Consider the following 27,951-nt stretch of genomic DNA (forward strand, 5'->3'; position numbering starts at 1 on the left):
ATGGAGGAAATTTCTGCCAGTGCTGAATCTGCTGAACAAGACAACCCAAAACTGTCAACACATCACACAAGTAGGAAGTGATAGATTTATTTTAACAGCTGTTGTTACTGTTGTATAATTCAGTCTTTTTTTCTTCTCTTTTCAGGTCCAAAGAGCTGTAAGGAGAATGGTTATTTATGTGTTATTGTGTTGTGGAGTCTGCTGGGTGTTTTACTTCTAACTGGATTTGTCACTTATGGTGTCCACTGTGAGTCTGATTCTTCATAAATAATTGTTCAAACTGCCACTGAGTGCTGAATTAATATTTGACAAGCTAAGCAATGTTCAAAGTTTTTATGGTTTAAAATAAATCAGAAGCAGTCTAAGTATGAATGCACAAGATGTTTTGTGTCTCAAAAACCTGTCCTAATATATTTATTTCAGACTTCATTATGATTGAGGAAAGAGACAGCCTGAATGCAAATCTCTCCACTGTGAGTAAAAAACTTGCTGTCATGACTGAGGAAAGAGACTTGCTGCGTGCCAACCTCTCTGAAAATCTCAAAGAGCTTGAAGTGCTTCTGAGTGAGTCCTTTTATTTACCGTTGTCTTTACAGTGATTCAATTCTCTAGCAAATACTGTTCTCCTTTTCTCTCACTGAGAAGAAATTTAATTCACTTAAATTAATCAAACTTAAATGCTGCATTAAGAGACCAAATATGCATTGTCATTTGGGATTGTGGTTCTTTAAGACTTTGCACTCACTGAAATTATTCAAAATTCATAAAGTCAACCCAAGAAAGTTGCTGGATGACATTTCATTTAATTTATTTCCATCCAGCCATTCTCTTGCGCTTATCCAATTCAGGGTCACTGGAGCCTATCCCAGCTACCATAGTGCAAGAGGCAAGGTACAACCTGGACAGGTGGCCAGTCTATTGCTGGGCCAACACATAGAAACACAACCATTCACACTCACATTCTCACCTATGAACAATTTAGATTCACCAATTAAACTAACCCCAGTAGTAGCAACATGAAGCAACATTGTCGATGCCAACTGGATCACAAAATCAAACCAGTACAAAAATGCTGAAATTGATTCCTTTATAGAAATTGTAGTTAAATTTATAAATTAATGAGTCTACAACAAATAGACCTTAATATAGGTAGTTACAGTCATTCGATCTAAAGTCAGACATTTTTTTTCTTTAGAACATTCTGCTTGACCATCTGTTACGACCCCCTCTGCTAGGCGTCAGGGAAGGAGTAACATACACAAACCGACAGGGCTGTTCAACAGACCACTGTGCAAACAATTATTACATAAAGAAAAAAACAGTCAAGAGTAAAAGCTAAAGGTTAACTAAGGCAAGCTGGCCACACACACAAAATAAAAGCTAAGGGTTAACTAAGGCAAGCCAGCATCACAAAATTCTACTCACAGCCAGCTAGCAGCTCAAAACTCTAATCAGTCTAAGTTCAAGCATGCGCCAAGGCTTGACAAAGTTCAGCAATACGAACAAGTTCAACAAAGATCGAAGAGGGAGGCACAAAGGGCAAACTGCATGTTCAGTCCTAAGCAGCAGCCACTGAGTGAAGGACCTCCAGCCTTTTGTAGCCACAGGTGGGCACGATCAGCCACTGATTGCCTCTTGGAGCATCACGGGATCCCCAGGCAGCCAATCGTCCGTGTGGTCTGGCACACTTCATTCTGCATAAGAGAGGGTTGGCACGGGTCTCCCAGTAACCAATCACCCACAAGTCATGGCAGTCTCACTCCCTCCAAGGCCCAGGGCCGTAACACCATCACACATTTACATACAAATTTTATGGTTCAGAGTTTGAACACATCTAATGGGTTTTGTGATAATTTAGCTTCATATATTTCAAGATATATATATCTACATATAGCACTTTTCTTCTCTGCTTGAGCAGTCAAAGCACTTTTTTTCAACATGCCTCATTCACCTAGTCCAGGGGTCGGCAACCTGCGGGGTCGGCAACCTGCGGGGTCGGCAACCTACGGCTCCGGAGCCGCATGCAGCTCTTTTGTCCTTGTACTGCGGCTCCAGGTGGTTTTGGAAAATAAATTAGAAGCTGAAGTGTATTTTATTTGTGTTTAGTTCTGTTTTTTTAACTTGTAGTTCTAAATTGGAAGATTATTGTTATATTGAAATGTAAAATTAAAATTATATTTTATTATTTTTCATCGCTCAACATAAGCGTCACACTGGCGGAAGCCGGTATACCCGCTGAAACGCCGTGCATTTATCGAGACTTTCAACCCCAGGTAGGCCAATTATGGATCTTCGGATCCACATTATGTCAGCAGCTATTCTCCACTGTGAACTATGTTAAAAACAAAAACCGCTCACGCCTCACAGATGACAGCTTACAGTCCTGCATAAAGATGAAAGTGACTTCGTACAGCCCCGATTTGCAGACGCTGTGCGCAGAGATTCAGGAGTAGAAGTCCCATTGTAAACATACTACGGCAGACCCGACAACGTTTCCATGAGCATGCTTTTCAGCATGTCTTTATTGACCACTTTTCACACACGGTTGCTGTATGCATACAGCCGGCTGTAGCTTTTCAGCTCACAGCCCAAAAACACAACAGCAGAGAGAGCACAGACTTTAAGGCAGCGAGGCGTGATTGCGGGTGCCGCTCAGGTGCGTCCGACTCCCATGCAGCGGCGCTGCAGACCACGCCTTGCCACAAACATTAATCAGGTAAAATACATATTTAGGCAGAATTTTGCAAATATCTATTTTTCATTTTTTAGAAGCATAGTGCTTTTTTCCAGTTATTTTTTAAAAGTCAGGTCAAGGCTCCAAAATCCCAAAGGCGATATAAGGGTGGCGGCTCACAACAGTTTTTGTTTGCTGGATCATTTTAGTTCAGCTGGGTATCTTTCCTTTTGTTATATTTCTTTAAGAGTTCAAAATGTGTTAATTACATAAATAAAATGTAATTTTCTCTGTAAAACTTCATGGATTTGACACACATTAGTTGCTCTGTGGATTCTTTTAAAAAGCAGTTAAGAACTTTTCTGTTCAAACAAGCCTTTTGTTGATCTACGTATTTTATATTCTTCACATTCTTTACATTTGATCTTTTACATTGTGTATAATGTTTATTGATTGTATTGTTTATTTTAATATTTGTGTACAGCACTTTGTGACTGCCTGTCTGTTAAAAGCGCTTAATAAATAAACTTTACTTACTTACTTTAGTTGTTCACGCAAGGCATAAAGGTAAAAAAAAAAACAATATATACAGTGTTATCTTCATTTTAGATGTCAAAAAGTATTTGCTGCTCCCAGTGTTTTCTTTTGTGTGGAAACCGGGTCCAAGTGGCTCTTTGGGTGCTAAAGGTTGCTGACCCCTGACTAGGGATGGGTATTGATAAGATTTTCACGATTCCGATTCCATTTTTGACTCTGTTTAACGATTCGATTCTTTATCGATTCTTATTTTTAAAAAAGGAGAACACTAAGGTCGATTAGCTTAGAACTTTGTTTTATATCTTCTCTTTGAACAAGATAGAAATTTAGGAGTAACATGGCCTTACAAACCTAACAGTGAGATCTTAAGAGATCCACAGCCTATGGCTCTTTAATGGGTTGTCACGGGGTCCGCAGGAAAAATTTGTTTTAAATGTAAAACAATAAAATAAATATTCTTCTGTAGCAATAACAAAGTATAACATAAATTATTCTGTAGCAATTACACAAGAATATCCAGTAATGTCCCTGCCTACAATTAAACACATTCACTTACCGAAAATCGGGGGCATCTGCTGTGGCAAATGGGTGCAAGCCTTTGACCACAAACTTAGTCACTGCTCGGTGACATTTGTCTATCCTGGCCTGAAAGGAGACGCTACCGGTAGACTGCAGCGAGAACTGCCAGCATCTGAGCCAGCCAGACTCTGTCTCTCTCATCATGGTCACCTAAATGCACAGTAATGGCAGGTTTTGTAATAAGGCAGATCGCGCTAACATAATATGCACTGTTAGTTGATTATTTACCTGCCACATTAACGGGAGAGGATGTGCAAACGTTACCGCTACTGCTGGGTTGAGATTCACAAGTCCGGAGCGGAATTAAAAACACGACATTCATTTAAGGTTATCACGTGTTTTGTGAGCAAATGCTTTTGCATATTCGTAGTGTTTCCTCCCTTAAATGAAATATCTACTTTGCAAGTATTGCAAGTTGCCCTGATGTCATCCGTTCTCGTAAAGTATGACCAAACTTTTGAGCGTTTGAGCCGCTTAGGCGCCGTGTTTCCTGTCAGGTAAATGACGCTCCGCAACGTGGTGACGTCATTCGGGGCGACTGGAATCGATAAGGGAATCGTTTGCAAAAATGGCAAACAATTCCAAGGAATTGAAACAGTGGGAACCGGTTCTCAACAAGAACCGGGTTTCGATACCCATCCCTACCCCTGATCTAGTCGAACATTCATACAAGCACTTTTCTTTGCAGGAGTGCTGGACTTTTTTCATATTTTAACTAGTCAAGACTTTTTTGATGTATTACAGATTCTGATTTATTTTGATGGTAATAAAGGTCTGTGAAAATTTCAGTCTTTTATCTCTAAAATGTTTTTAGATGTTCAAACATTGCCTTAGATATCAATGTGTGAACAAAAGGCCTGAAAGTGGGTTAACAGACACATCTACCCATTGTCTTACACTTATCCAGTTCAGGGTCTTGGAAGGTTTTGTGCCTATCCCAGCTGCTGTGGAGTGAGAGTCAGCGTACAGCCTGGTCAGGTCACCAGCCTGTCACGGTGCTAATACAACAGTTCTGACCACGATGCAGTCATAATATTTGTGGGCAGTCTCATCAGCAACATGGTCATTCCAGCCAAGACAATAATAGTTTAGTATCAGAAATGAAACTGATCACAACAAATAAAAAAAGCACATCATTGATAAACTGGATCTGGGTCCCACTTCCACCAACAAAGTGGTTACACAAATTTGTCTAGAGTGTTTTCATTGTCTTATTTTTTCACACAGTCCACTCTGTTTTAATTTCCCCGCAGGAAATTACTGTTCTTGTTGGTGTGATTGATGAAAGCAAAACTATTGAAGTACTAAAATTCCAATTAATTGAACAGATCAAATGAGCATTGTTATAGAGTTCTTTAAATATAATTCAGTGACTTGCTGAAGTGGTATTTGTTGGTAATGTCTTCCAGAAAACACATGTCCTATAGGATGGAGTAAGTTCAACCATAACTGCTATTACCTCTCTGAAATATCTGATTCCTGGAATGCAGCCAGAATGGACTGCAGAGCCAGAGGAGGAGATCTGGTGGTTATTGACAGCCCTGAAGAACAGGTACAGTGTTTATGTATATGAAAGGCCAGGAGTGACAAAATGAATTAATTAAACACACCATTAAATAATTAATTAAATGTTTCATTAATTCATTAAAATTGGAATAAATAAATAAATAAATATTTAAGTAATTAATTACATGCCTATTCATCTATTTAAAACATTTAATAAATTATTTAATGATGTATTTTTTTAATTTATTTTGGGACTCCTGACCCTCACCCGTAATTATATATATATAAGGACTTCGATTACAACTGGGACCACTGTTACCTTCACCCTCCATCATCTTCCCGAGCTATTTCTCGAGCTTCTCGTGTTCCTTCTTTCTGATGTTGCTATCATTTGGAACTGCTGCATTGATCACTACGGCCGTCTTCTTCCGTTTGTCTACCACCACTATGTCCGGTTGGTTAGCCACCACCATTTTGTCCGTCTGTATCTGGAAGTCCCACAGGATCTCAGCTTGGTCATTCTCCACCACCCTTGTTGGCGTCTCCCATTTTGACCTCGGGACTTCCAGGTTATACTCGGCACAGATGTTCCTGTACACTATGCCGGCCACTTGGTTATGGTGTTCCATGTATGCCTTTCCTGCTGGCATCTTGCACCCTGCTGTTATGTGCTGGATTGTCTCAGGGGCATCTTTACATAGCCAGCACCTGAGGCCTTGCCTGGTGTGATAGACCCCAGCCTCTGTGGATCTTGTGCTCAGAGCTTGTTCCTGTGCTGCGCACAGCCTCCGTGCTGTTTTTCAGTCCAGCTTTGTCCAGCCAATGGCAGCATTTCTGGATATCAGCCACCTCCGCTATCTGCCGGTGGTACATGCCATGGAGGGGGCTGTCCTTCCATAATGGTTCCTCGCCTTCCTCCTCTTCCTTGGGTTTCCGCTGCCTGAGGTATTCACTGAGCACGCTGTCAGTTGGGGCCATCTTATCCTATTACTAAAAGACATTTTCTGTTTTTCTTTTCTTATTTGGTGAATAGTTGTACTATTAAAAAAATGAACATTTTTCTTAACGTTAACACAATCAGAATAAAGTTAAAAAACCATGATGAATATGGTTATTTTACATTACATTTGCTGAATTAAAGTGTATCAGCAAAATCTCTTTAAATTTTTTATGAACTTTTTTTTTTTTTATGAAGGATAAAGGTTTTTATAAAAAAAAAAAAAACAGCCTGTTGATAGTGGGGCCAATTAGGAGCTGCCAGGTCAAAGCCAACCCAAAACAGCTCACCCAAGGAGGGGCCTGCTGAGACTCTTAAAGGCACAGTACACACATATAAAAAAAATACAGACATACTGACACGCACTGATTCTGTATATGGCCAGGGCTGTAACACCACTGAGAGAATATATTAACATCTTGATCACCTTGTTTAGACAGCATCAACAAGTTTTTGGTGACAATGATTTATTGATTGTTGAAAAAGATTTACAGCATGCTGCAGGTTAACGAGAGTGATTTACTATATTTGTTGTTGTGAAATTTATCTTCAGTAAAACAGTGCTGCTGTTTCACGCCCTTGTGTTTAGCTCTCTGTGCTTGGAGAGAAATCCTGCTTGTGCAAATCAACTCATTTTTGACTGATGGGGTGCAGTAGTGCAAAGGAGAAAGGTGGTCCTAATGTGATTGGTCACCTTGATGGACACTTCAGGTTACTGTGTTAAATTCAGTTACACAGTGAAAGTGACATAGGCGCTGCTTGTGTCCGTATTTGTTTACATTTTGAAAGACAAAGTTTACCAAATTATCAACAGTTAATGTTTGATGCATAGCAGTGTAAATGCAAACAACCATCACTGTATTACTTTACTGCTGAACAAATCCTACAAACCAGAGAAATCTAAGTTAAGTTCTGAAGTTGTGAAGCCATGTCACAGCTGTCCCATTAATCTATTGTACAGTATTACAAAGCTTTTATGACTGAAAAAACACATAACGAGGATCAGGAAAAGAAGTGTGCATCAGAACCTCTAAGGGCCAAATTTTTACTTTGGCCAAAATACAGACATTTAAACCTTTGAACAAAAAGTTGCTCAGTCTGCATCAAACACATGTAACTGCACATACCATAACTGGACAGGAGTGCTTCAAAACGTGTCCTAGAATTATATGTTTTTCAGTGTTAAAGTGAAGCCAGTGATAAATCAGTACATTCACTGGTGCACAGAACATCCCATGTAGCATAATTAGATTCATATGAATACAATACAATACAATACAGTTTTATTTATATAGCACATTTAAAAACCCGAAGGCACACCAAAGTGCTTCACAGTAATATGGAGAGTCAACATAAGTCAATAACAGGGTACAAATCGGGCACTAGCACAGACAGGATAGAGGCACTAACAGACCAGGAGAATTAGATAAATACAAAATCTGCTAAGAAGACAAAAACAGCAGTAAAATTAATAATAAAATAATAAATTTAATAAAATCTAATAAAAGATTTAAAAGTTTAAAATTTAAAAGATTTAAAAGGGTATTAACTGGTCAGGAAAGCCAAGTCAAATAGATATGCTTTTGATCTTGATTTAAAGGATTGGATAGAGTCCAAGGCTCGAATAGAAGCAGGGAGGCTATTCTAAAGGTTGGGTGCAGCTGAAGCAAAGGCACGATCGCCTCTGGTCTTCAGTCTAAACTTAGGTTGGGCCAGGAGTAATTGACCTGATGATCTTAATGCACAACAAGGAGTGTACAGATTGAGGAGGTCAGTGAGGTAGCTGGGCGCAATGTTATTCAGGATTTTAAAAGTGAGTAGCAAGATTTTAAACTCAATGCGATATTTGATTGGTAACCAGTGTAGATCAACAAGAGCCGGAGTAATAGGGTCAAATTTTCTAGTTCCAGTAAGAAGGCCGCAGCATTCTGAACGAGTTGCAGCCTTCGAAGAGAGAAGGCTTGGAGACCACAGTAGAGAGAATTACAATAATCTAACCTGTACGTGTAAGGCATTCTTTAGAAAAGGAAAAGTTGGAGCTAGAGCAGTATCGGCTAGACCTAATCAAGGCGGGCAAGTTATCAGGTGGTGTTGAGGCTAAAGAGTCTCCTCCACAAGGACTTGAAACTTTTGATATTGTGCGTAATTTGCGCTTGGTGCCGAAATTTGATGAAAGAGAGCCAGATGCCTTTTTCTCCCTTTTTGAACGCATTGCTGAATTGGGAGGGTGGCCAGAAGCTGACTGTGTTGTCATGTTACAGTCTGTTTTGACTGGAAAGGCTCAGGAAGCTTATTCAGCACTCAGTGCAATTGATTGTCGGAGTTTTGCTACTGTTAAAGATGCAGTTCTGAAGGCATATGAGTTGGTACCAGAAGCTTACCGTCAACGTTTCAGATCATGGAGGAAGTCTGATAAGCAGTCGCATATAGAGTTTGCGAGGGATTTAACTAAACACTTCAACAGATGGTGTTCTGCACTGGGAGTGTCAACTTTTAAGGATTTATGTGAGTTAATGGTATTGGAGCAGTTTAAAAATTGTGTTCCTCCTGAGGTTGCCACTTACATTGCCGAACGGGAAGTGACAACAGTTTCTGACGCTGCTAAATTGGCAGATGAATATATCTTGGCACATAAGGGGCAGGTTGGTAGAAACTGTTTTTCAGTTGGTGCTCCCGCTAGAGCTTTATGTCAAACTAAGTTTATGTCATCGGTTCCTGCGAAGGCCGTTGGTGGTGTGAAGCCCAGTAAGTTTGGTCAAGCATGCAACTACTGCCATGGCGATGGACACTGGAAAGCAGAATGTCCCTTGTTGAAAAGCAAGTTGGCACGTACAGGCAAACAGGTTAAGCCTGCGGCTCTTACCATTCCTGCACGGGAAATTTCAGTGGTCTCTCGAGAGACGCCAGTTTCGCCTAAGTCTGACTCGGAGAGCTATTCGGGGTTTGAGGATTTTGTGTCAGATGGGTTTGTATCACTCCCGGGTGATGTTCATAAAGTTCCTGTAAAGATTTTACGTGACACAGGAGCGAAGGATTCTTTTATCTTAGCTTCCATGTTGCCATTTTCACAGGTTACTGATACTGGTGAGTGTGTACTTGTTCAAGGCATGGGTTTAACCACTATCTGTGCCCCATTGCATAAAGTCAGGCTGTCATGCAGTTTTGTGGATGATGATATCTGCCTGAGGAGTGACTGGGAGGAAGGTTTACCGTGGCTTCTGTTGGCAGCGCGAGAAGTGTGCCAGGAGAGTACTGGGTTTAGCCCAAATGACTTGGTCTTTGGCCACAAAGTTCGGGGACCATTGACAGTGCTGTGCGATAAGTGGTTGTCAGGTGAACCACCAGTGAACTTGATAAATTATGTTAATGGTTTTCGGCACAGACTGTATGTGGCAGGTCTGTTGGCAAAACAGAACCTTGAAAAGGCTCAGGTCAAGATGAAATATTTGTATGACCAGCGTTCTGAAGAGCAGCAGTTTAGTGCGGGTGACCAGGTTTTGGCTTTATTGCCGATTGCAGGGTCACCGTTCCAGGCACGGTTTGCTGGGCCTTACACCGTGGTACAGAAACTGTCTGAACAGAATTATCTGATTGCTACCCCAGATCGCCGGAAAAGAAATCAACTTTGCCATGTTAATTTGTTGAAACCCTATCATGTTCGTCCTCTATCCGTCGGTCTGTCAGGCTCTCTCATTTCTCCTTCCACATCGAGTCCAGGGTTGACTGCTTGTACGATGGCGCGGTCGGATTGTGGGGGGGAGGATGTGGCAGCACCTGATGATCCTTTATTGCTTGGTCGTCTGAAGAATTCAGAAACTCTTCAGAGCTTGGATGTGCTGTTGGGCCATTTGCCTGCTGACAAATGTGCAGAACTGTCTGCATTAATTAAAAGGTATCCAACCTTGTTTAGAGACACACCTTCTAAAACAACTTTGATAGAGCATGATATTGATGTGGGTGATGCAAAACCAATCCGGCAGAGGTTCTACAGGGTTTCTGAGGAAAAGAGGAAGATAATTGATAAGGAAGTTCAGTACATGTTGGAAAACAACATTGCAGTGCCGTCGTCATCAAGCTGGGCTTCCCCATGTTTGTTGGTTGAAAAAGCTGATAAATCACCACGTTGTTGCACAGACTTTCGAAAAGTAAATGCAGTGACCAAACCCGATTCCTATCCCTTGCCTCGTATTGACGACTGTATTGACCAAGTTGGTGCAGCAGAACATGTGAGCAAGTTTGATCTGTTGAAGGGATATTGGCAGGTGCCACTGACTCCCAGAGCTCAGGAAATATCTGCTTTCATCACACCAACTGGTCTTTATTCATATACAGTCATGGGTTTTGGTTTACGCAATGCTCCAGCTACATTTCAGCGACTCATGAATATGGTTGTTAATGGGCTGAAAGGCTGTGCTGTTTACCTAGATGACGTGGTGGTATATAGTAGCACTTGGGAGGATCATCTGGATCGTATTCGCACTCTGTTTGAACGACTAGTTTGGGGAAATCTGACTATCAACCTGGCAAAATGTGAATTTGCAAAAGCAACTGTGACCTATCTTGGTAAGGTTGTGGGCCAAGGTTATGTGAGGCCAGTTGATGCAAAGGTGTTGGCCATCAAAGAGTTCCCTGTTCCAGTAACCAAAAAAGAACTCATGAGATTTTTGGGTCTGGTCGGTTATTATCGCTGTTTTTGTCGAAACTTCTCAACAGTGGTTGCTCCTCTGACTGATTTGTTGAAGGCCAAAGTAAAGTTTATTTGGTCTGCAGCATGCCAGCAAGCTTTTTGGGATGTAAAAGCTTTACTGTGCTCTGAACCTGTGCTTTTAGCACCTCGTCTGGATCAGCCCTTCAAGCTGTATGTGGACGCAAGCCACATTGGTGCAGGTGCTGTCCTAGTCCAAGCTGACAAGCAAGGTACTGAACATCCAGTTAGTTTCTATTCCAAGAAGTTCAACTCCCATCAGCTGAATTATTCGGTCATTGAAAAGGAAGCTTTGGCATTAGTCTTGGCCTTGCAGCATTTTAGGGTATATTTAGATTCTGCTCGGCCAATTGAGGTATTTTCTGACCATAACCCTCTCACTTTCTTGAACTCATTGCAGAACCCAAATCAGAGGCTCATGCGGTGGGCCCTCTTTTTGCAGCCTTACAATTTGGATATCCAGCACATTAAGGGCAAAGATAATGTCTTGGCAGATGCTTTGTCCCGTGCCCCTTTGTAACCAGCAGCTTCGCTCCTCATATGCTTTAAAGTATGTCCTCTCCAGTATCGTTTTCCTTCCTCTTAAATTGCTCCTAGGTACCAAGGTTGCTGAGGTTGGAGTTGAGCTGAAGATGATTTTTGAGCATACAAAAGGTGTTGAAAGTGAGGGTGTGTGTGTATATATGTTATGGATTTAATATGTGCATGTTCTTCTAGTTGTAAATTCATAATGTAAATGTGTTTGCCAATTCAGGGTGAGACCCTGTTCTATGGGGGGAAGTGTGACGGCCAGTGGGCTGGCCTTGTGTTTTGCTTTTTCTTTTACCTGTTTCTTGCAGGTAGGTGGAGCTGACCCAATTATTGATGCAGCACACCTGAGAGGCCAGTCCCAGTGTATATAAAAGACACCTTGACTGAACCAGAGAGGCTGGCTTTGGGCTCTGGCTCTCTCTGTCTGGCACCCATCATGGAATTTTCAGTTAGGGCTGTTATGTCCTTTAAATGGTCTTTAAGTTGCTTTACCTAATTTCATTAAATATGTCTTACAGCCTTTAAAAGCCTGTGTGTGGTCTCCCTCTTGATTGTCACTTCCTGTGAGCCGGGTTGTGACAGAGGTCACAAAAGCGTGGATACGTTTTTCCAGGTCCTTGTGTGGTATATAATGCTTAGCTTTAGAAATCTGGCGCAGTAGAAAAAAAAACAGATTTAACTACAGATGATACTTGCTTATCAAGCTTAAAGGAGCTATCCAAATAGACACCCAGGTTACGCATAGAATCACAGAGAGAGTTAGCTAGGGGCCCCAGCAGGGCAACAAGCTGGTCTCGAGGAATATGGCTGTCGAACACCATAACTTCAGTTTTTTTCTCATTTAAAATGAGAGAATTTTCTGACAGCCAATCTTTAACCTCTCTCAGGCAATCGTACAGGGAGTTCAGTGATGCTGACAAATCATCAGTCAGTTGACAATAGATTTGAATGTCATCAGCGTAAAAGTGATAAGAAATATTGTATTTTTGAAATATGGAGCCCAAGGGTAGCATATACAAAGAGAATAATAAGGGGCCCAATACAGACCCCTGGGGCACACCACAGCAGAGAGGGGCAACAGAGGAATGAATCAACTAACAAATTGTGGTATGATTTAGCTACAGTGAATTAGCTTCAGTTGTGGTGTACAATTTAAAGACTAAACAATTATATAGAGTTTGAAGACTGTTTTAATGCAGAATATTTATACATTTTACTGTAATAAAAATGTATTTTTTACTGAATAAAAACATTGATCAAACTAAAATGTAAATAATTTAAAGAAAATTGTACAACAAATATTTGAGCGGTGACAACAGACATCAGATAGATGTGTGCTGGTCCAAGACCCGAGACCACAGTGATGAATCTACAGTAGACATGACTAAAGTAAATCTGCTGGTTAGCTGCACAGATACAGTAAAACCACAAAGCATAAAAACTAGTGCTGTCAAAATTAACACGTTAATTGTTGAGATCAACGTGAAACATTTAATGCGTTAAAAATTTTAACGCAATTAGCGCAGTAGGTATGGATATTGGTACGATTTTCACGATTCCGATTCCATTTTCGATTCTGTTTAACGATTCGATTCTTTATCGATTATCTTATCGATTCTTTTTTAAAAAGGAGAACACTAAGGTCAATTAGCTTAGAACTGTTTTATATCTTCTCTTTGAACAAGATAGAAATTTAGGTGTAACATGGCCTTACAAACCCAACAGTGAGATCTTAAGAGATCCACAGCCTATGGCTCTTCAATGGGGTGTCACAGGGTCCCCAGGAAAAAAAATTGTAAATGTAAAACAATAAAATAAATATTCTTCTGTAGCAATAACAAAGTATAACATAAATTATTCTGTAGCAATTACACAAGAATATCCAGTAATGTCCCTGCCTACAATTAAACACATTCACTTACCGAAAATCGGGGGTATCTGCTGTGGCAAAATGGGTGCAAGCCTTTTACCTCAAACTTAGTCACTGCTCGGTGACATTTGTCTATCCTGGCCTGAAAGGAGACGATACCGATAGACTGCAGCAAGAACTGCCAGCGTCTGAGCCAGCCAGACTGTGTCTGTCTCTCTCATCATGGTCACCTAAATGCACAGTAATGGCAGGTTTTGTAATAAGACAGATCGCGCTAACATAATATGCACTGTTAGTTGATTATTTACCTACCGCATTAACGGGAGAGGACGTGCAAACGTTACCGCTGCTGCTAGGTTGAGATTCACGAGTCCGGAGCGGAATTAAAAACACGACATTCATTTAAGGTCATCGCGTGTTTTGTGAGCAAATGCTTTTGCATATTCGTAGTGTTTCCTCTCTAAATGAAATATCTACTTTTCAAGTATTGCAAGTTGCCCTGTTGTCATCCATTCTCGTAAAATATAACCAAACTTTTGAGCGTTTGAGCTGCCATGTTTCCTGCCAGGTAAATGACGCCCCGCAACGTGGTGACGTCATTCGGGGCGACTGGAATCGATAAGGGAATCGTTTGCAAACATGGCAAACAATTCCAAGGAATTGAAACAGTGGGAACCGGTTCTCAACAAGAACCGGGTTTTGATACCCATCCCTATAGCACAGTTTTGTTTTTTGTTTTTTATTTCCTGTAATCTAAGATCTTTAAACTCATGAGCAGCTCTGGAGGAGGGGGCAGCATTGTGCTATGCTGGCATTTGGCCTGACAGAAATGATTAGAAGAAAAAGAAGTGATACCATGCTACTATAGCTAACACATGCGAGCATGGACGAAGACGGACTTTTGGGTGGAAAGTTTCTCTTTAAGAAGTTTCCTGATGGCTTGTTGGACAAAATGAGAGTAAAGTGCACAGTTTGCAAAGCTAAATTCAAGTACCACAGAAGCAGTTCATCACTGGCGTATCACCTGAGAGCAAAACACCCAACTGAATCCGCCTCTACGGGACCTCGCCAATCTACACTTCAGGAGTATGGTGCTCGTGGACGAAAACCAAAAAATGTTAGAGAAAAATTAACCAATTCCTTGGAAATTTGGATAGCTAAAAACTCACGAGCAGTTAGCATAGTAGAAGATGACGGACTGAGAGAAGTCATTCGCGCTACAGCAGGAGATGTATGTTACAATCCGCCCTTGAGAGGAACCACTGTGTCGAGACTGCATGCTTTGTATGAGGACCAGAGGGCTCAGCAGTCCAGTAAGCTTGTGCAAGTAAGGAATGTCGCTCTCACTGGAGACCACTGAACTTCGGTGAACAACAATAATTACTTGGGGGTCACGGCACATTTTATTGATTACGATTGGACTTTACAATCGTTTGCACTAGCAGTGAGTAAAACTGAAGAGAGGCATTATGCTGAGGTGTGTGCTGACCATTTTCTGAGTGTTGCAAACGAATGGAAAATCAGGGACAATCAGGACTAACCACGCTTGGCACCAACAGTGCTCGTAACATGGTTGCAGCCGCCAGACTACTTCCATTTGAACACAGCCCTGCATGGCCCACATTCTGCAAAAGAATGGTCACAGTTTCTCTTAATGACAGCACATTTGAAAGGGCTCTGGCCAAATTTCACAAGATTGTTGGACATTTTAAGCATAGTCCAGCAAACGCTCAGGAATCAAAGGCACAGCAAGCTGCACATGGACATCAAACAGAACCGCTTGTTCAGGACATTCCAACAAGATGGAACTTCACCCTAGAGATGATCAAGCGGATCCAGAGAAACAAATCTGTGCTGACCACCGTCCTGGCTCAGCAAAACAGCAAGGTGACCATGTTGACTGACCAGGAGCTTCACAGACTGCAAAAGCTGGAAGAACTACTTGAACCTTGCCAGCATGTGTGCTGGGTTCTTCTGATTCAGATACAGAGGAAGACACTAATGACCACTGTCTTAATCTTTACAAAGCAGAGCCCAAAATTGACGTAGGAGAGTGTCCACTACAGTGGTGTTAAAGAGAGAAGGAGCACATTCCAGGCTGGCACCTATTGCACACAGTCAAGTACCTGTCAACCCCTGCAACCACAGTGCCTTGTGAGAGCTTATTCTCACTCTCAGGTCACATCATTCAAAAGAAGCGTGCTTCTTTGTCATCAGATAATGTAAACAGAATAGTCTGTCTCAGTAACTGGCTTAGTGCAAAGAAGGACTAAGCCAAATTGCTCCTTTTTAAGTGAAAATGTTCAACATTCTGGGTTTTCAGCTGTGTCTTTTTCTGTTTTAAATACTGAGTTTTGTGCACCCTTTATGGTTATGGTATTCTGTTATGGTATTCACTTTAACCTTTAGGCCGGGGTTCAGTAACTGTTGATGACCTTGAAGGTTTTTTAAGTTTTCACTGTGTTAAAGATTGATGAAAACTATTAAAATTCACTTTGAATTTCAGCATATATTCTTTGTGTTTATTCTGCATTTACTTCATTGTATTGCATAAATGTCTGTTACAACCTTAAAATATAAAGCTGAAAAAATGTAATTGGAGCCAGGCTATTGATCAAGAAATTGCGATTAATCACAATTAATATTGATTAATAACAGAAAATTGTGAGATTAGTTAGTTAATCTTTTTTAATCTATTGACACCACTAATAAAAACTTAAAACACCTAGCGTGCAGCAGCTTCAAGGATGGTGCATAATGTAGCTATAAGACCCTTTAGATTTACACAAAATTATAGCAACAGTGATAACAGTTTTATTAGACACTAGTTCAGATCAGACAAATGAGCTACTTACTAATGACAGCCTGTAACATCCTCCTCTCCTGTCCACAGATTGACTGTTCAGAGAATCTTTAATATTATTTAGATGAATTACAGTGGCGCCTGAACCCACAGTCAGTGAAGCTCTGCAGCCAGATGTGTACAGCTGTGTTTGACTGATCAAAGTGCACTCAAAGGCAGCATCATAGGCACAGTTTACATTCATTTACATTTTATAATAATAAGTTTATGCACTTTTTTCTTTTTTTAATGTTGTTCTTTTTTTTTCCTTTTAGGAATGATGCATTCTTCTTATTACAGTGATTTTTCTAAATCACAAGAGCTATGTTGTACACCAGATTAAGGGGACAGTTTAAAAGATTTGTTCAGCAGTAAAGTAATCCAGTGATAGTTATCTGTATTTCCACTGCTACAAAGGAAATGAATAACTGTTGATAACTATTTGGCAAACAATTTTTCAAATTACAAACAAATAGCAGTGTATGCAAAGCAGACAATCTTGGTGTGCGATGGCTTCTTTATGCACATTCTAAGCACATGGGTTTTTTTAAATTTAGAAGCGATGAATTTAACTGCGCCTGTTAAATGACATCATTTGCTCGCATTATGTTTTTTCTCGCATGCGAACTATGACATAAAAATAATTTCATAGTTTATATGTAAAATATGCAAATAAAAACTTGTGGTTTTAAAACTGAAATGTTTTCTCTTCATATTAAACAAACCTTCCTCTCTATGATCACCACAAAAGAAACTTTTGTGTGAACATGTGTGTGTGTGTGTGTGTAAAACAGAGGTGAGCATTCTTGCTAATTATCTAATTATCTTGCACAATGACAACCATATTGATCCACAATTCTCTAACGCTGCATAGACTAAAATTGTGGTTTTAAAGTAAAATAAAATGATTTTTCTTCATATTAAACAGAACTTCCTCTCTACGATCACCACAGACGTTTGGATTGGTTTAAATGACAAAGAACAGGAGGGAACATGGAAATGGGTAGATGGGACTCCACTGACTCTGATGTAAGCCTTCACTTGGTTCAGTTCATTACTTTTAATAAATTTCCAAAATATTTCCAAAATTTGTTAAACCCACAGATGAATGCAGATCGTTCAGCTTGCATATTGGTTGAGCCAAACGGCTTCCCAAAGCTTAAAGATGCATGCAAATGACTTGTTTTTTGCCACACTGAGCCAAGTAGTGATGGGATTTCCGGCTCTTTTTAGAGATCCGGCTCTTTCGGTTCGGCTCACTAAAAAGAGCCGGCTCTTTCGGCTCCGAACCAGCTCTTCAGGTTGTTTTGTTGCTTTAATTAATTTATTATTAACAATAATATAAAATTATGCACAAAAGGAATTACTAATGTATAAAAAAGTGGTTTTATTTATATATGTTTATATATAAATATATGCGGTGGCCCCTAGAGACAAAACACGTACAAACTCCAAAACACATTTCTAGCATGAACTGAACTTCCAAAGCAGAGCTACTAGATCACTTAAATTACACAATTGAAAGCATGTGTGTATTGTTTGTGTATTTATACACAGGCACTCATATATATTCAAATAATTTAAAAAAAAAAGTTCATTTACCTGTTACTACCACACACCAAATCCGGTCATTGGTACTTGCTGGCTTGTGTACCCACTAGGTAACAAAAGCTCAACACTGTGCCCTAGCATCCTGGAGCACTTCTATTGTCTTTTGTACGTGTTTTGAGTTTTTACGTGCTTTGGAGTTTGTACGTGCTTCGGAGTTTGTACGTGTTTTTACGTGTATTTGAGTTCGTACGTGATTTGAAGTTTTTACGTGCTTTGTCTGTAGGGGCCACCGTAAATATACTTTTATTTATTCACTCCACATAAAATGTAATAAATAAATCATATAATACAAAAATCAACTATTCACGTTTCAAATTTTAACTATTTAAATTTTCAGCTTTTTCCTTTTACAAATTTAAAGTGAAACAACACAAGACACTGCAAACCACAACACAATTAAATATAAATTAAAATATGAAAACAAAAAGAAGATGCATATTCTCTGTCATATGGGCCTGCATGAATAAACTTTCTGAATTCTTTATCATCTGCAACCTAAAATAGTTGTGGATGATTAGGCTACTATACCTTTCTAATGTGACGTTGTTGTCCCTGGCTCTCTTTCTCTCTCTCTCCCTCTGGCTCTGTTCCTGTGCTACCGAGTGTAACTACCGCCCCTCCCCCCTCTGCCCAGCGTAAAGCACAAGTCAAAAAGCCAGCTCTAAGAGCCATTTCGTTCGTGAACGACCCATCACTAGAGCCAAGGCAGTAGTTATTATATCAGTCAAGATGTCTGTGTAATCTGGGCTTATGTGTTTGTCTTTATACTTTGTATAGTCCTGTCTAACAAACACCATGTACTGAAAAAAGTAAAATAAAATATATATTATTTCCATTGTTATCTGTAATTTGGTGATCTTAATGTGCAGTGTTTATAAAAACTCAAAGTTGCTGATGGAAAATTTGTTTGACAAAACTCCTCACACAAACACCAAAGACTCATTTTTTCCTCAATAATAATAAAATAATGTTGTTGTCACTGACCTGCTAGGTACTGGGCAACAACACAACCTGATGATGGTGGAGAAGAAGACTGTGCTTATATCAATGAATGGGGAAGGTTTTGGAATGATTATTTTTGTTCATATTCTCATCAATGGATCTGCAAAAATACACCAAACCACAGTACAGTTTCTTTAAGATCATTTATTCATAAATGTTTTGCAGTTTTATCTATGATTATAATTCTAGATTTTAATCTGTTTTATTTTATAATTATGTGTTTTGTTGTGGCTAAAAATTTGCATTTGCTTTTTCCTTTTACCTTAGTGGAGACTTCAGAAGGTGGTTAAGTTTGGGGTTTCTGACAGTTTTTTATTGTGGTGTTTATTGTTTAAATTGTTGTATTTATTAAAAGTTTTCTATTATTTTTACTATATTATAAATAATGACACGCAAGTAAATAGACTGTTTAGATCTTTGTGGTCAAGTCTTTGGAGGATTTTAATTAATTAAACAGAATTCATTGTTATACAGTTCATAAAAGATCATTCATAAACTGAAGTGTTATTTGTTTGTAATTTCTTCCAGATAAAACATGTCCTGTAGGATGGAGCTTCAACCATAGCTGCTATCTCATCTCTAAAAGCTCTGCTTCCTGGGATGCAGCCAGAATGGACTGCAGAGACAGGGGAGCAGATCTGGTGGTTATTAACAGCCCTGAAGAACAGGTATAGTGTTTATGTATGTATGTGTTATTGGGCTGTAAATAAATTCAAACTACCATTTTTAATGTAAATAGCCTTTTATTTCAGCCTTTTTTAACCCTCATAATGTCCTCCCGATTTTCATACACCTGGGGTGATCAGGGGTCAAAAATGTCCCCACTTCATTTGAGTGTTTTTTAAAGTATAAAGTATAAATTGTCAATCAATTCAGTGTTACATCTTAGTTTTACTTAAGACCACACATTAACACAAAATTTACCCAACATTTTACATTTTAGGGCCACCACACCTTGTTTACAAAAAATACACCCTGTTTTTAAGCGAAAATAAAACAAGAAAATTAAATATTTAATTGTTTAGATAATTTTGACTATCTGACTAACTACAGAGTGCTATATGTTGAGCTTCAGTGAGAATTTTTTTTTTTTGAACCATTTAAATTTTTTAAATGGCAGCACATAATCACACCTGGGGTGCTCAGGGGTCAAAAATGTCCCCACTTCATTTGACTGTTTTTTAAAATATAAAGTATAAATTGTCAATCAATTCAGTGTTACACCTTAGTTTTACTTAAGACCAACACACTAACACATAATTTACCCAACATTTTACATTTTAGGGCCACCACACCTTGTTTACATAAAGTACACTGTGTTTTTAAGTGGAAATAAAACAAGAAAATAAAATATTTAATTGTTTAGCTAATTTTGACTATTTGTCTAACTAAAAAATGCTGTATGTTGAACTTTAGTGAGAAAGTTTTTTTTCAAGCGTTTATAAATTTTAAATGGCAGCACATAATAACACCCGTGGTCCTCAGGGGTCAAAAATGTCCCCACTTCATTTGACTGTTTTTTCAAGTATAAAGTATAAATTGTCAATCAAGTCAGTGTTACATCTTAGTTTTACTTAAGACCAACACATTAACACAAAATTTACCCAATATTTTACATTTTAGGGCCACCAGACCTTGTTTACAAAAAATACACCCTGTTTTTAAGCGAAAATAAAACAAGAAAATTAAATATTTAATTGTTTAGATAATTTTGACTATCTGACTAACTACAGAGTGCTATATGTTGAACTTCAGTGAGAATTTTTTTTTTGAACCATTTAAATTTTTTAAACGGCAGCACATAATCACACCTGGGGTGCTCAGGGGTCAAAAATGTCCCCACTTCATTTGACTGTTTTTTAAAATATAAAGTATAAATTGTCAATCAATTCAGTGTTACACCTTAGTTTTACTTAAGACCAACACACTAACACATAATTTACCCAACATTTTACATTTTAGGGCCACCACACCTTGTTTACATAAAGTCCACTGTGTTTTTAAGTGGAAATAAAACAAGAAAATAAAATATTTAATTGTTTAGCTAATTTTGACTATTTGTCTAACTAAAAAATGCTGTATGTTGAACTTTAGTGAGAAAGTTTTTTTTCAAGCGTTTATAAATTTTAAATGGCAGCACATAATAACACCCGTGGTCCTCAGGGGTCAAAAATGTCCCCACTTCATTTGACTGTTTTTTCAAGTATAAAGTATAAATTGTCAATCAAGTCAGTGTTACATCTTAGTTTTACTTAAGACCAACACATTAACACAAAATTTACCCAATATTTTACATTTTAGGGCCACCAGACCTTGTTTACAAAAAATACACCCTGTTTTTAAGCGAAAATAAAACAAGAAAATTAAATATTTAATTGTTTAGATAATTTTGACTATCTGACTAACTACAGAGTGCTGTATGTTGAACTTCAGTGAGAATTTTTTTTTTGAACCATTTAAATTTTTTAAATGGCAGCACATAATCACACCTGGGGTGCTCAGGGGTCAAAAATGTCCCCACTTCATTTGACTGTTTTTTAAAATATAAAGTATAAATTGTCAATCAATTCAGTGTTACACCTTAGTTTTACTTAAGACCAACACACTAACACATAATTTACCCAACATTTTACATTTTAGGGCCACCACACCTTGTTTACATAAAGTCCACTGTGTTTTTAAGTGGAAATAAAACAAGAAAATAAAATATTTAATTGTTTAGCTAATTTTGACTATTTGTCTAACTAAAAAATGCTGTATGTTGAACTTTAGTGAGAAAGTTTTTTTTCAAGCGTTTATAAATTTTAAATGGCAGCACATAATAACACCCGTGGTCCTCAGGGGTCAAAAATGTCCCCACTTCATTTGACTGTTTTTTCAAGTATAAAGTATAAATTGTCAATCAAGTCAGTGTTACATCTTAGTTTTACTTAAGACCAACACATTAACACATAATTTACCCAACATTTTACATTTTAGGGCCACCAGACCTTGTTTATAAAAAATACACTGTGTTTTTGAGCAAAAACAAATTGAGAAAATAAAATATTTAATTGTTTAGATAATTTTGACTATCTGACTAACTACAGAGTGCTGTATGTTGAACTTTAGTGAGAAAGGTTTTTTTGAAGCATTTATAAATTTTATATGGCAGCACATAATCACACCTGTGGTCCTCAGGGGTCAAAAATGTCCCCATCTGGTTTGATTGATACTTAATTAATATGAAGTCGATTTTTCCCCCACTTTTAATTAAAACTTAATTCAAACATTTTTAAACATTTTTTTAATTCCATTTCAAATTTAAGTCTGATAAAAACCTCATAAAAAGGAATTTTTTCTTTGTTTTCGGGTAAAAAATAAATTAAATCATCAGTTATTGTGATTATCGTTTCACAACCAGAGTCGGTTGCTTTAACAGATGATCACAGACGGGTTTATGTCAAAGTTAATTTAGAAAGCTGTTTTTAAACTACTTCAAGTTTTTTTACTGGCAGCAAATAATCACATCTGTTGTCCTCTGGGCTCAAAAATGACCCCGTTTGCTTTGACTGTTTATAAAGCAAGAAGTATAAAATATCATCCATCTCTGTGTTTCAAGGTTTTATTCAACTTTATTCCAACTCGTTACCTGACAGTTTTCTATATTTTGGCATGGTGGGAACACCAGGGCATGGGTCTGAGTGAAGGCAAACTTTCATGAGGACAAAGACGTGTCCATATTTGACACAAGTGCAGGAGGAAGCTCAGGTTTATTCCTCTGCACTGGTCCCATCAGGAGGAAGCTCAGGTTTATTCCTCTGCACTGGTCCCATCATGGACAGCTTTCTTTCTGCAGTTGCAGGCCAAGGGTCATATACAGTAAACAAGTTGTTACAGGTGATTGTTTTCTTTTGGAAACCTGCAATGTTAGGGACAACTCGCGTGTCCTGACTGCAGGAAACTGTTTGCCATCATACACTAGCATGTTCCATGTACAGCTGGACCTGCATCACATGCTGCCCATGTTTGTATTTCATAGTTCCCTGGTTTACTTGGATGTTCTGTTGGACAGAGTCCTCTGAAGGGGACTTGGTGCTCATACAGTCACATCAGTACCAGGATCTGACATCACAGCAGGAGACACGCCCACTTGTTCCATACACCTCAAATGGGAGCACGTTTGTGTCATGAACGATGATCATCTATTGTGTCTTTATCAAGAAATTATATCCTTTTTGTGCTTCTATAATTAATCTTGTGTCACCTTTAAAACTTCTCTACCAGACTCAGGATGTCATAAACTGGCCGTAGCGACTCTACTGGATGCACGGCAGTAAGAATCAACACACCCACATACGCCTACAGCTGCATTCGATCCATTTTTCTTCCTCTCTCGTTGTCCCTCCTTTTTTGTCATTGAGTTGGCTGCAGAGCAGCTCATCTGCTGATTGGATGGTTGTTGGTTCAATCTCTGTGTGCTCTAGTCTGGAGTTCTTACCAAGGTGTCCTTGGGCAAGTTACTGAACCCCGACTTGGTCTCTGATGCATCCATTGGCATGTAAACGTTCAAAGGCAGAATACAAGCAGAATACACTGTGTGTAATGCTTTCAGTACTCGAGTAGAAAAGCAACTGAAGGAGTATGGGACCTGGCACATGTGCTTGGACTGTGGTAGATCGTCTTTCTCTGAGGCACATGAGAGACTCATGCATCGTCTGAATCTGGGAAGGATAGAAGACCAGATCAATGTTTCCTCACATTACTGCAAATACTCCTCTGTCTCAGCTGACTCCTCTTTCCTGCTTGATTCTTTGTCTTCATCATAATTGAAATGAAAGATGTGTAGTCCTCTGACACATCTTCTATTTCAGTTTCACATTCTGAAAATTCAAGAAACTTCAAGAAGCCCAGTCACTTTCTTTCCAAGCTCCTCAGACTACCATGTCCTGGAGGCCTGAGAACCTACTTGAACATAGTTCAGATTCTTCATCACTTTTCTTCACTTCATAGCCTTCTTCCACTTCTGCAGGTGGGTGATGTGCTTTTTCAGAGAAAGGGTAGCATGTGCTCTAAATATTAGCTATATTTTCATTATCTTCTAACCCTGGATCTTCCTGAACATTGATTCTTCCTCCTCATTATACTAGAGGACAATATGTGCTTTGTCCTGCTGGTCATTGCTTTGCACAACATGGTAAAAAAACGGAAGAAAAAAAAAATTAAGACGGACTTTTGCGAGATCTCGCAAAACTAACTCGGGATCTCGCAAAACAAACTCGGGATCTCGCAAAACAAACTCGGGATCTCGCAAAACTTTTGCGAGATCTCGCAAAACAAATTCGGGATCTCACAAAACTTTTGCGAGATCTCGCAAAAGTTTTAGCCGCATTCTTCCCATTAGCTCGAAGCTAACGGGAGGTCGAGACCTACTACAGCCGGGAGGAACACCGCTTTCCCGGCACATCGTGCCTCGACCGCCCGGTCGGCTTCGAGCCAGCGTCCAAAGAATGCGGCTAAAACGTTTGCGAGATGTATTCTTATAATTGTTACCTTTTTCTTTTACCCCTGGCTATTTGTGTTCATGTTCTGTTGTTTTGTATACTTCATCTGTTCGTATGTTGTATACTCATTGTTTGTTAAATAAAGTTAAAAAAAAAAAAAAAGGAGGGAAAAAAAAAAAAAAAACGTTTGCGAGATCTCGCAAAAGTTTTGCGAGATCCCGAGTTTGTTTTGCGAGATCTCGCAAAAGTTTTGCAAGATCTTGCAAAAGTTTTGCGAGATCCCGAGTTTGTTTTGCGAGATCTCGCAAAAGTTTTGCGAGATCCCGAGTTTGTTTTGCGAGATCTCGCAAAAGTTTTGCGAGATCCCGAGTTTGTTTTGCGAGATCCCGAGTTTGTTTTGCGAGATCTCGCAAAACTTTTGCGAGATCTCGCAAAAGTCCGTCTTAATTTTTTTTTCTCCCATGTCCCCTGCGGGGCTCCGTACAATACGAAGCACTTTGATGCGACTGTTGTTATGATTCGGTGCTGTGTAAATAAACTTTCATTGAATATAGAGCACCTGCCTCCTCATTGTGCTGCCTGTTGTTGTTGTTGTTGTGGTTGTTATGACCTTTGCTTGACCCCACACATCAGTGATCCAAGATCAAAGATGTTTGAAAGCAGTATGTTGTGAAAATACGGCTCTTTGCAACACTTTGTACTTTGGGGTCATTTTTGACCCCTGAGGACAGCAGGTGTTATAAAATCCAATAAAAACCCCATAAATGAATCAAATTACTTAAAACTTATTCCAATCACGCATAGTATAGTAATGAATAACTTCTGTTATTTTCAGACCATTTAATGAATAAAAAACACATTTTTGATAGCAAAAGATTTCTTTAGAGGACAAAAATGACCCATGGACAGTGTTAACACATTCAAAATAAAGTAAAAAAAAAATCATTATGTATGATGTTTATGAGCATTTTAAAACATGTTTAATGTTCTAGAGTGTATCAAAGAAATCTGTTTAGACAGAAATTGTATAGGGGGAAACAACCTGTCAATAGAAGAAGCGGAAGAAGAATAAGGAAATGTGGCAGTGTAGCAAGGATAAGGAAAACAGGATATGGTAAAGATGCCTGCAGTCCTGTTTCACTGCAGGTAACATGTATGTGTAACATTGTAGTGACAAATAAAGGCTCATCATCATGATGCCAACAAATGCAGTGGATACAGCATACATTGCAGGAGAGAGCATTTGCAAGGCAAGGGGCAGGAGTGACAGGCAGTCCAGTAACTTACAGAATACTATTGTATTATGTTTGGTTTCCACAGTTCCATTTCTAATATTCTATGTTTTAGTCAAAGGAGCTTGCAAAGAAAAGCGTCTGGACTTCTTTAAGTTACTTGAAGACGTTTCACCTCTCATCCGAGAGGCTTCTTCAGTTCTAAGGTCAAATGGTGGAGAGTCCCAGATATAACCCTAGTGGGAGTGTCCCCCCACAGAGGGACAAAAGGACCCCCTGATGATCCTCTAATCGCCTGAGCCAGTTCACCCAGTTCCACACCTTGGCTCAGGCGATTAGAGGATCATCAGGGGGTCCTTTTGTCCCTCTGTGGGGGGACACTCCCACTAGGGTTATATCTGGGACTCTCCACCATTTGACCTTAGAACTGAAGAAGCCTCTCGGATGAGAGGTGAAACGTCTTCAAGTAACTTAAAGAAGTCCAGACGCTTTTCTTTGCAAGCTCCTTTGACTACGATGACCTGGATGACTGAGAACCTTCACAGACCTATGTTTTAGTAAAAATGACAAAATATATTAACATTTTGACTACATTTGTTTAGACAGTATGAATAGATTTTGGTGGTAATGACATACTGATGGTTGAGAAAACATATGACAAATCAATTACAGATTTGAATGACTGCTATTGAGATTTGAGTGAGTGTTTTGCTGTGTGAGCTGTCAGGAAATGCATCTTCAGTGTTGCACAAAAATGTGTCAAAGCATTAAAGGAAATTCAAAGTTTTTATTATTGCTGGCTTTGGATTTTTAAAAGAAACTTAAATAAAATAAACTGCATGTTGGGTCTAACAATTAAACCCCACTGACTCACAGACCAGTCACTTGTGTACAAAACCAAGACCACAGTGCTTTCTTTAACTTGCTACAAGGGGAGAAGCTCCTTATCTGATCTAAGCCAACTCCAAACTCCGGCCTTCCCTTGCAGCCCTTCAGTGGCTACACAAACATCTCATTAATCATGCAACAGATAAGACACTCACATGTGTCGTGTGCAGTGTTGGGACTAACGCGTTATTAAGTAACGCGTTACAGTAACTACGTTATTATTGTGGTAACAAGCACGGTAACTAGTTATTATGCCAAAATCAGGAACGCGTTAGTCGTTACTGGGATTTAGATAGGGTCGTTACTCGTTACTTCGTGTGGTGGCTATCGCGGAGCTTCTACAGATTCAGTAACGTTAGCAAGTGGTGGAGGCCAGCAGGTGGATGAGGGAAAGGGGACGCAGAAGGAAAAGAGACCCGAGGCGGCCGCCGGTCCAAGTGTGAACTTCAGGTAAGAAGTTATGACCTGCAGTCTATCTGGGTCAGATATAAACCAAGTTTAGGTGGAGTTTATTTTCGTTATTCTGACTTTTTCCGTACTGCGTACTAGCTAGCATGACGGAGTTTCTGTACAGCTGGGTGGGTGCTATGAAGTTAATGATGTTGAACTTTATTTTGTTCATAAGTTATTAGAGTTGCCAACCGTCCCGTCTGGTATTCAGAGAAAATATTAGGCGTTTCTTATTGAGGTGAAAAGGAACAGTTTGTCCCGTAATTCAGCTACAATGAAAAAGGCACAAAGCTGGAGTTATTCTGTGTTTGCTGCACAGCTGCCTCTTCTTCTTTCATTCTCCCCCCTCCATCTCCTGTTTCTACTTCAATCATGAAAACTGATCAATAATCAGCTGATCGGCTCTCTTGTTTATTTATAGCCCACTTCACGCCAGAAAGAGGAAAGCAGCCGGTGTCGCGTTAAACAACAGCAGCACGTTTAACCTTGATCAGCTGTTGTTAGAATTTATTTAATATTAATTTCTAATATCAGCTGATGTTTGCTGGAGCCACAGCTGCAAAAAAGCTGCTGGTCATGATATCGGTTTGGTTATCTGGTGAGAGGGAAACATGAAGATGAAACCAGGAGATGTCCTTACTGAATCATCAGAGCTGAACAGGTGATGGAGAAACAGGTTTAGCTGACAGCTGGTAACTGTGCAGGTGCGGATCTAGCAAAGTTTTGCCAGGGGTGCAGGTAGGGCATTAACAGGGAGAGGTGGGCACAAGGAAATGCTTTTCTTTCGATCGTGGCTCAAGAGTTGGGAGTTCGCCTTGTAATCGGAAGGTTGCCGGTTCGAGCCCCGGCTCGGACAGTCTCGGTCGTTGTGTCCTTGGGCAAGACACTTCACCTACTGCCTACTGGTATTGGCCAGAAGGGCCGATGGCGCGATATGGCAGCCTCGCTTCTGTCAGTCTGCCCCAGGGTAGCTGTGGCTACAACTGTAGCTTGCCTCCACCAGTGTGTGAATGTGTGTGGATGGATGACTGGGTGTGTAAAGCG

General features: G+C 39.4%; 1 protein-coding gene across 1 annotated transcript in view; it reads left to right on the forward strand.

Moving 5' to 3' along the window:
• Nucleotides 1-27,951, forward strand: part of LOC118455425 (C-type mannose receptor 2-like) — a 37,223-nt gene continuing 9,272 nt past the window's right edge. The window contains exons 1-7 of the mRNA XM_087830040.1: nucleotides 1-70; nucleotides 146-247; nucleotides 424-564; nucleotides 5,200-5,342; nucleotides 17,170-17,270; nucleotides 18,844-18,977; nucleotides 19,383-19,522. Coding sequence (XP_087686166.1) covers nucleotides 1-70; nucleotides 146-247; nucleotides 424-564; nucleotides 5,200-5,342; nucleotides 17,170-17,270; nucleotides 18,844-18,977; nucleotides 19,383-19,522 — 831 coding nt within the window. The remainder of the gene's footprint in view (nucleotides 71-145; nucleotides 248-423; nucleotides 565-5,199; nucleotides 5,343-17,169; nucleotides 17,271-18,843; nucleotides 18,978-19,382; nucleotides 19,523-27,951) is intronic.

This window comes from Neolamprologus brichardi, chromosome 16 (genome assembly GCF_056152115.1).
Source record: "Neolamprologus brichardi isolate AB-2024 chromosome 16, ASM5615211v1, whole genome shotgun sequence".
In the NCBI taxonomy this organism is placed as follows: domain Eukaryota; kingdom Metazoa; phylum Chordata; class Actinopteri; order Cichliformes; family Cichlidae; genus Neolamprologus; species Neolamprologus brichardi.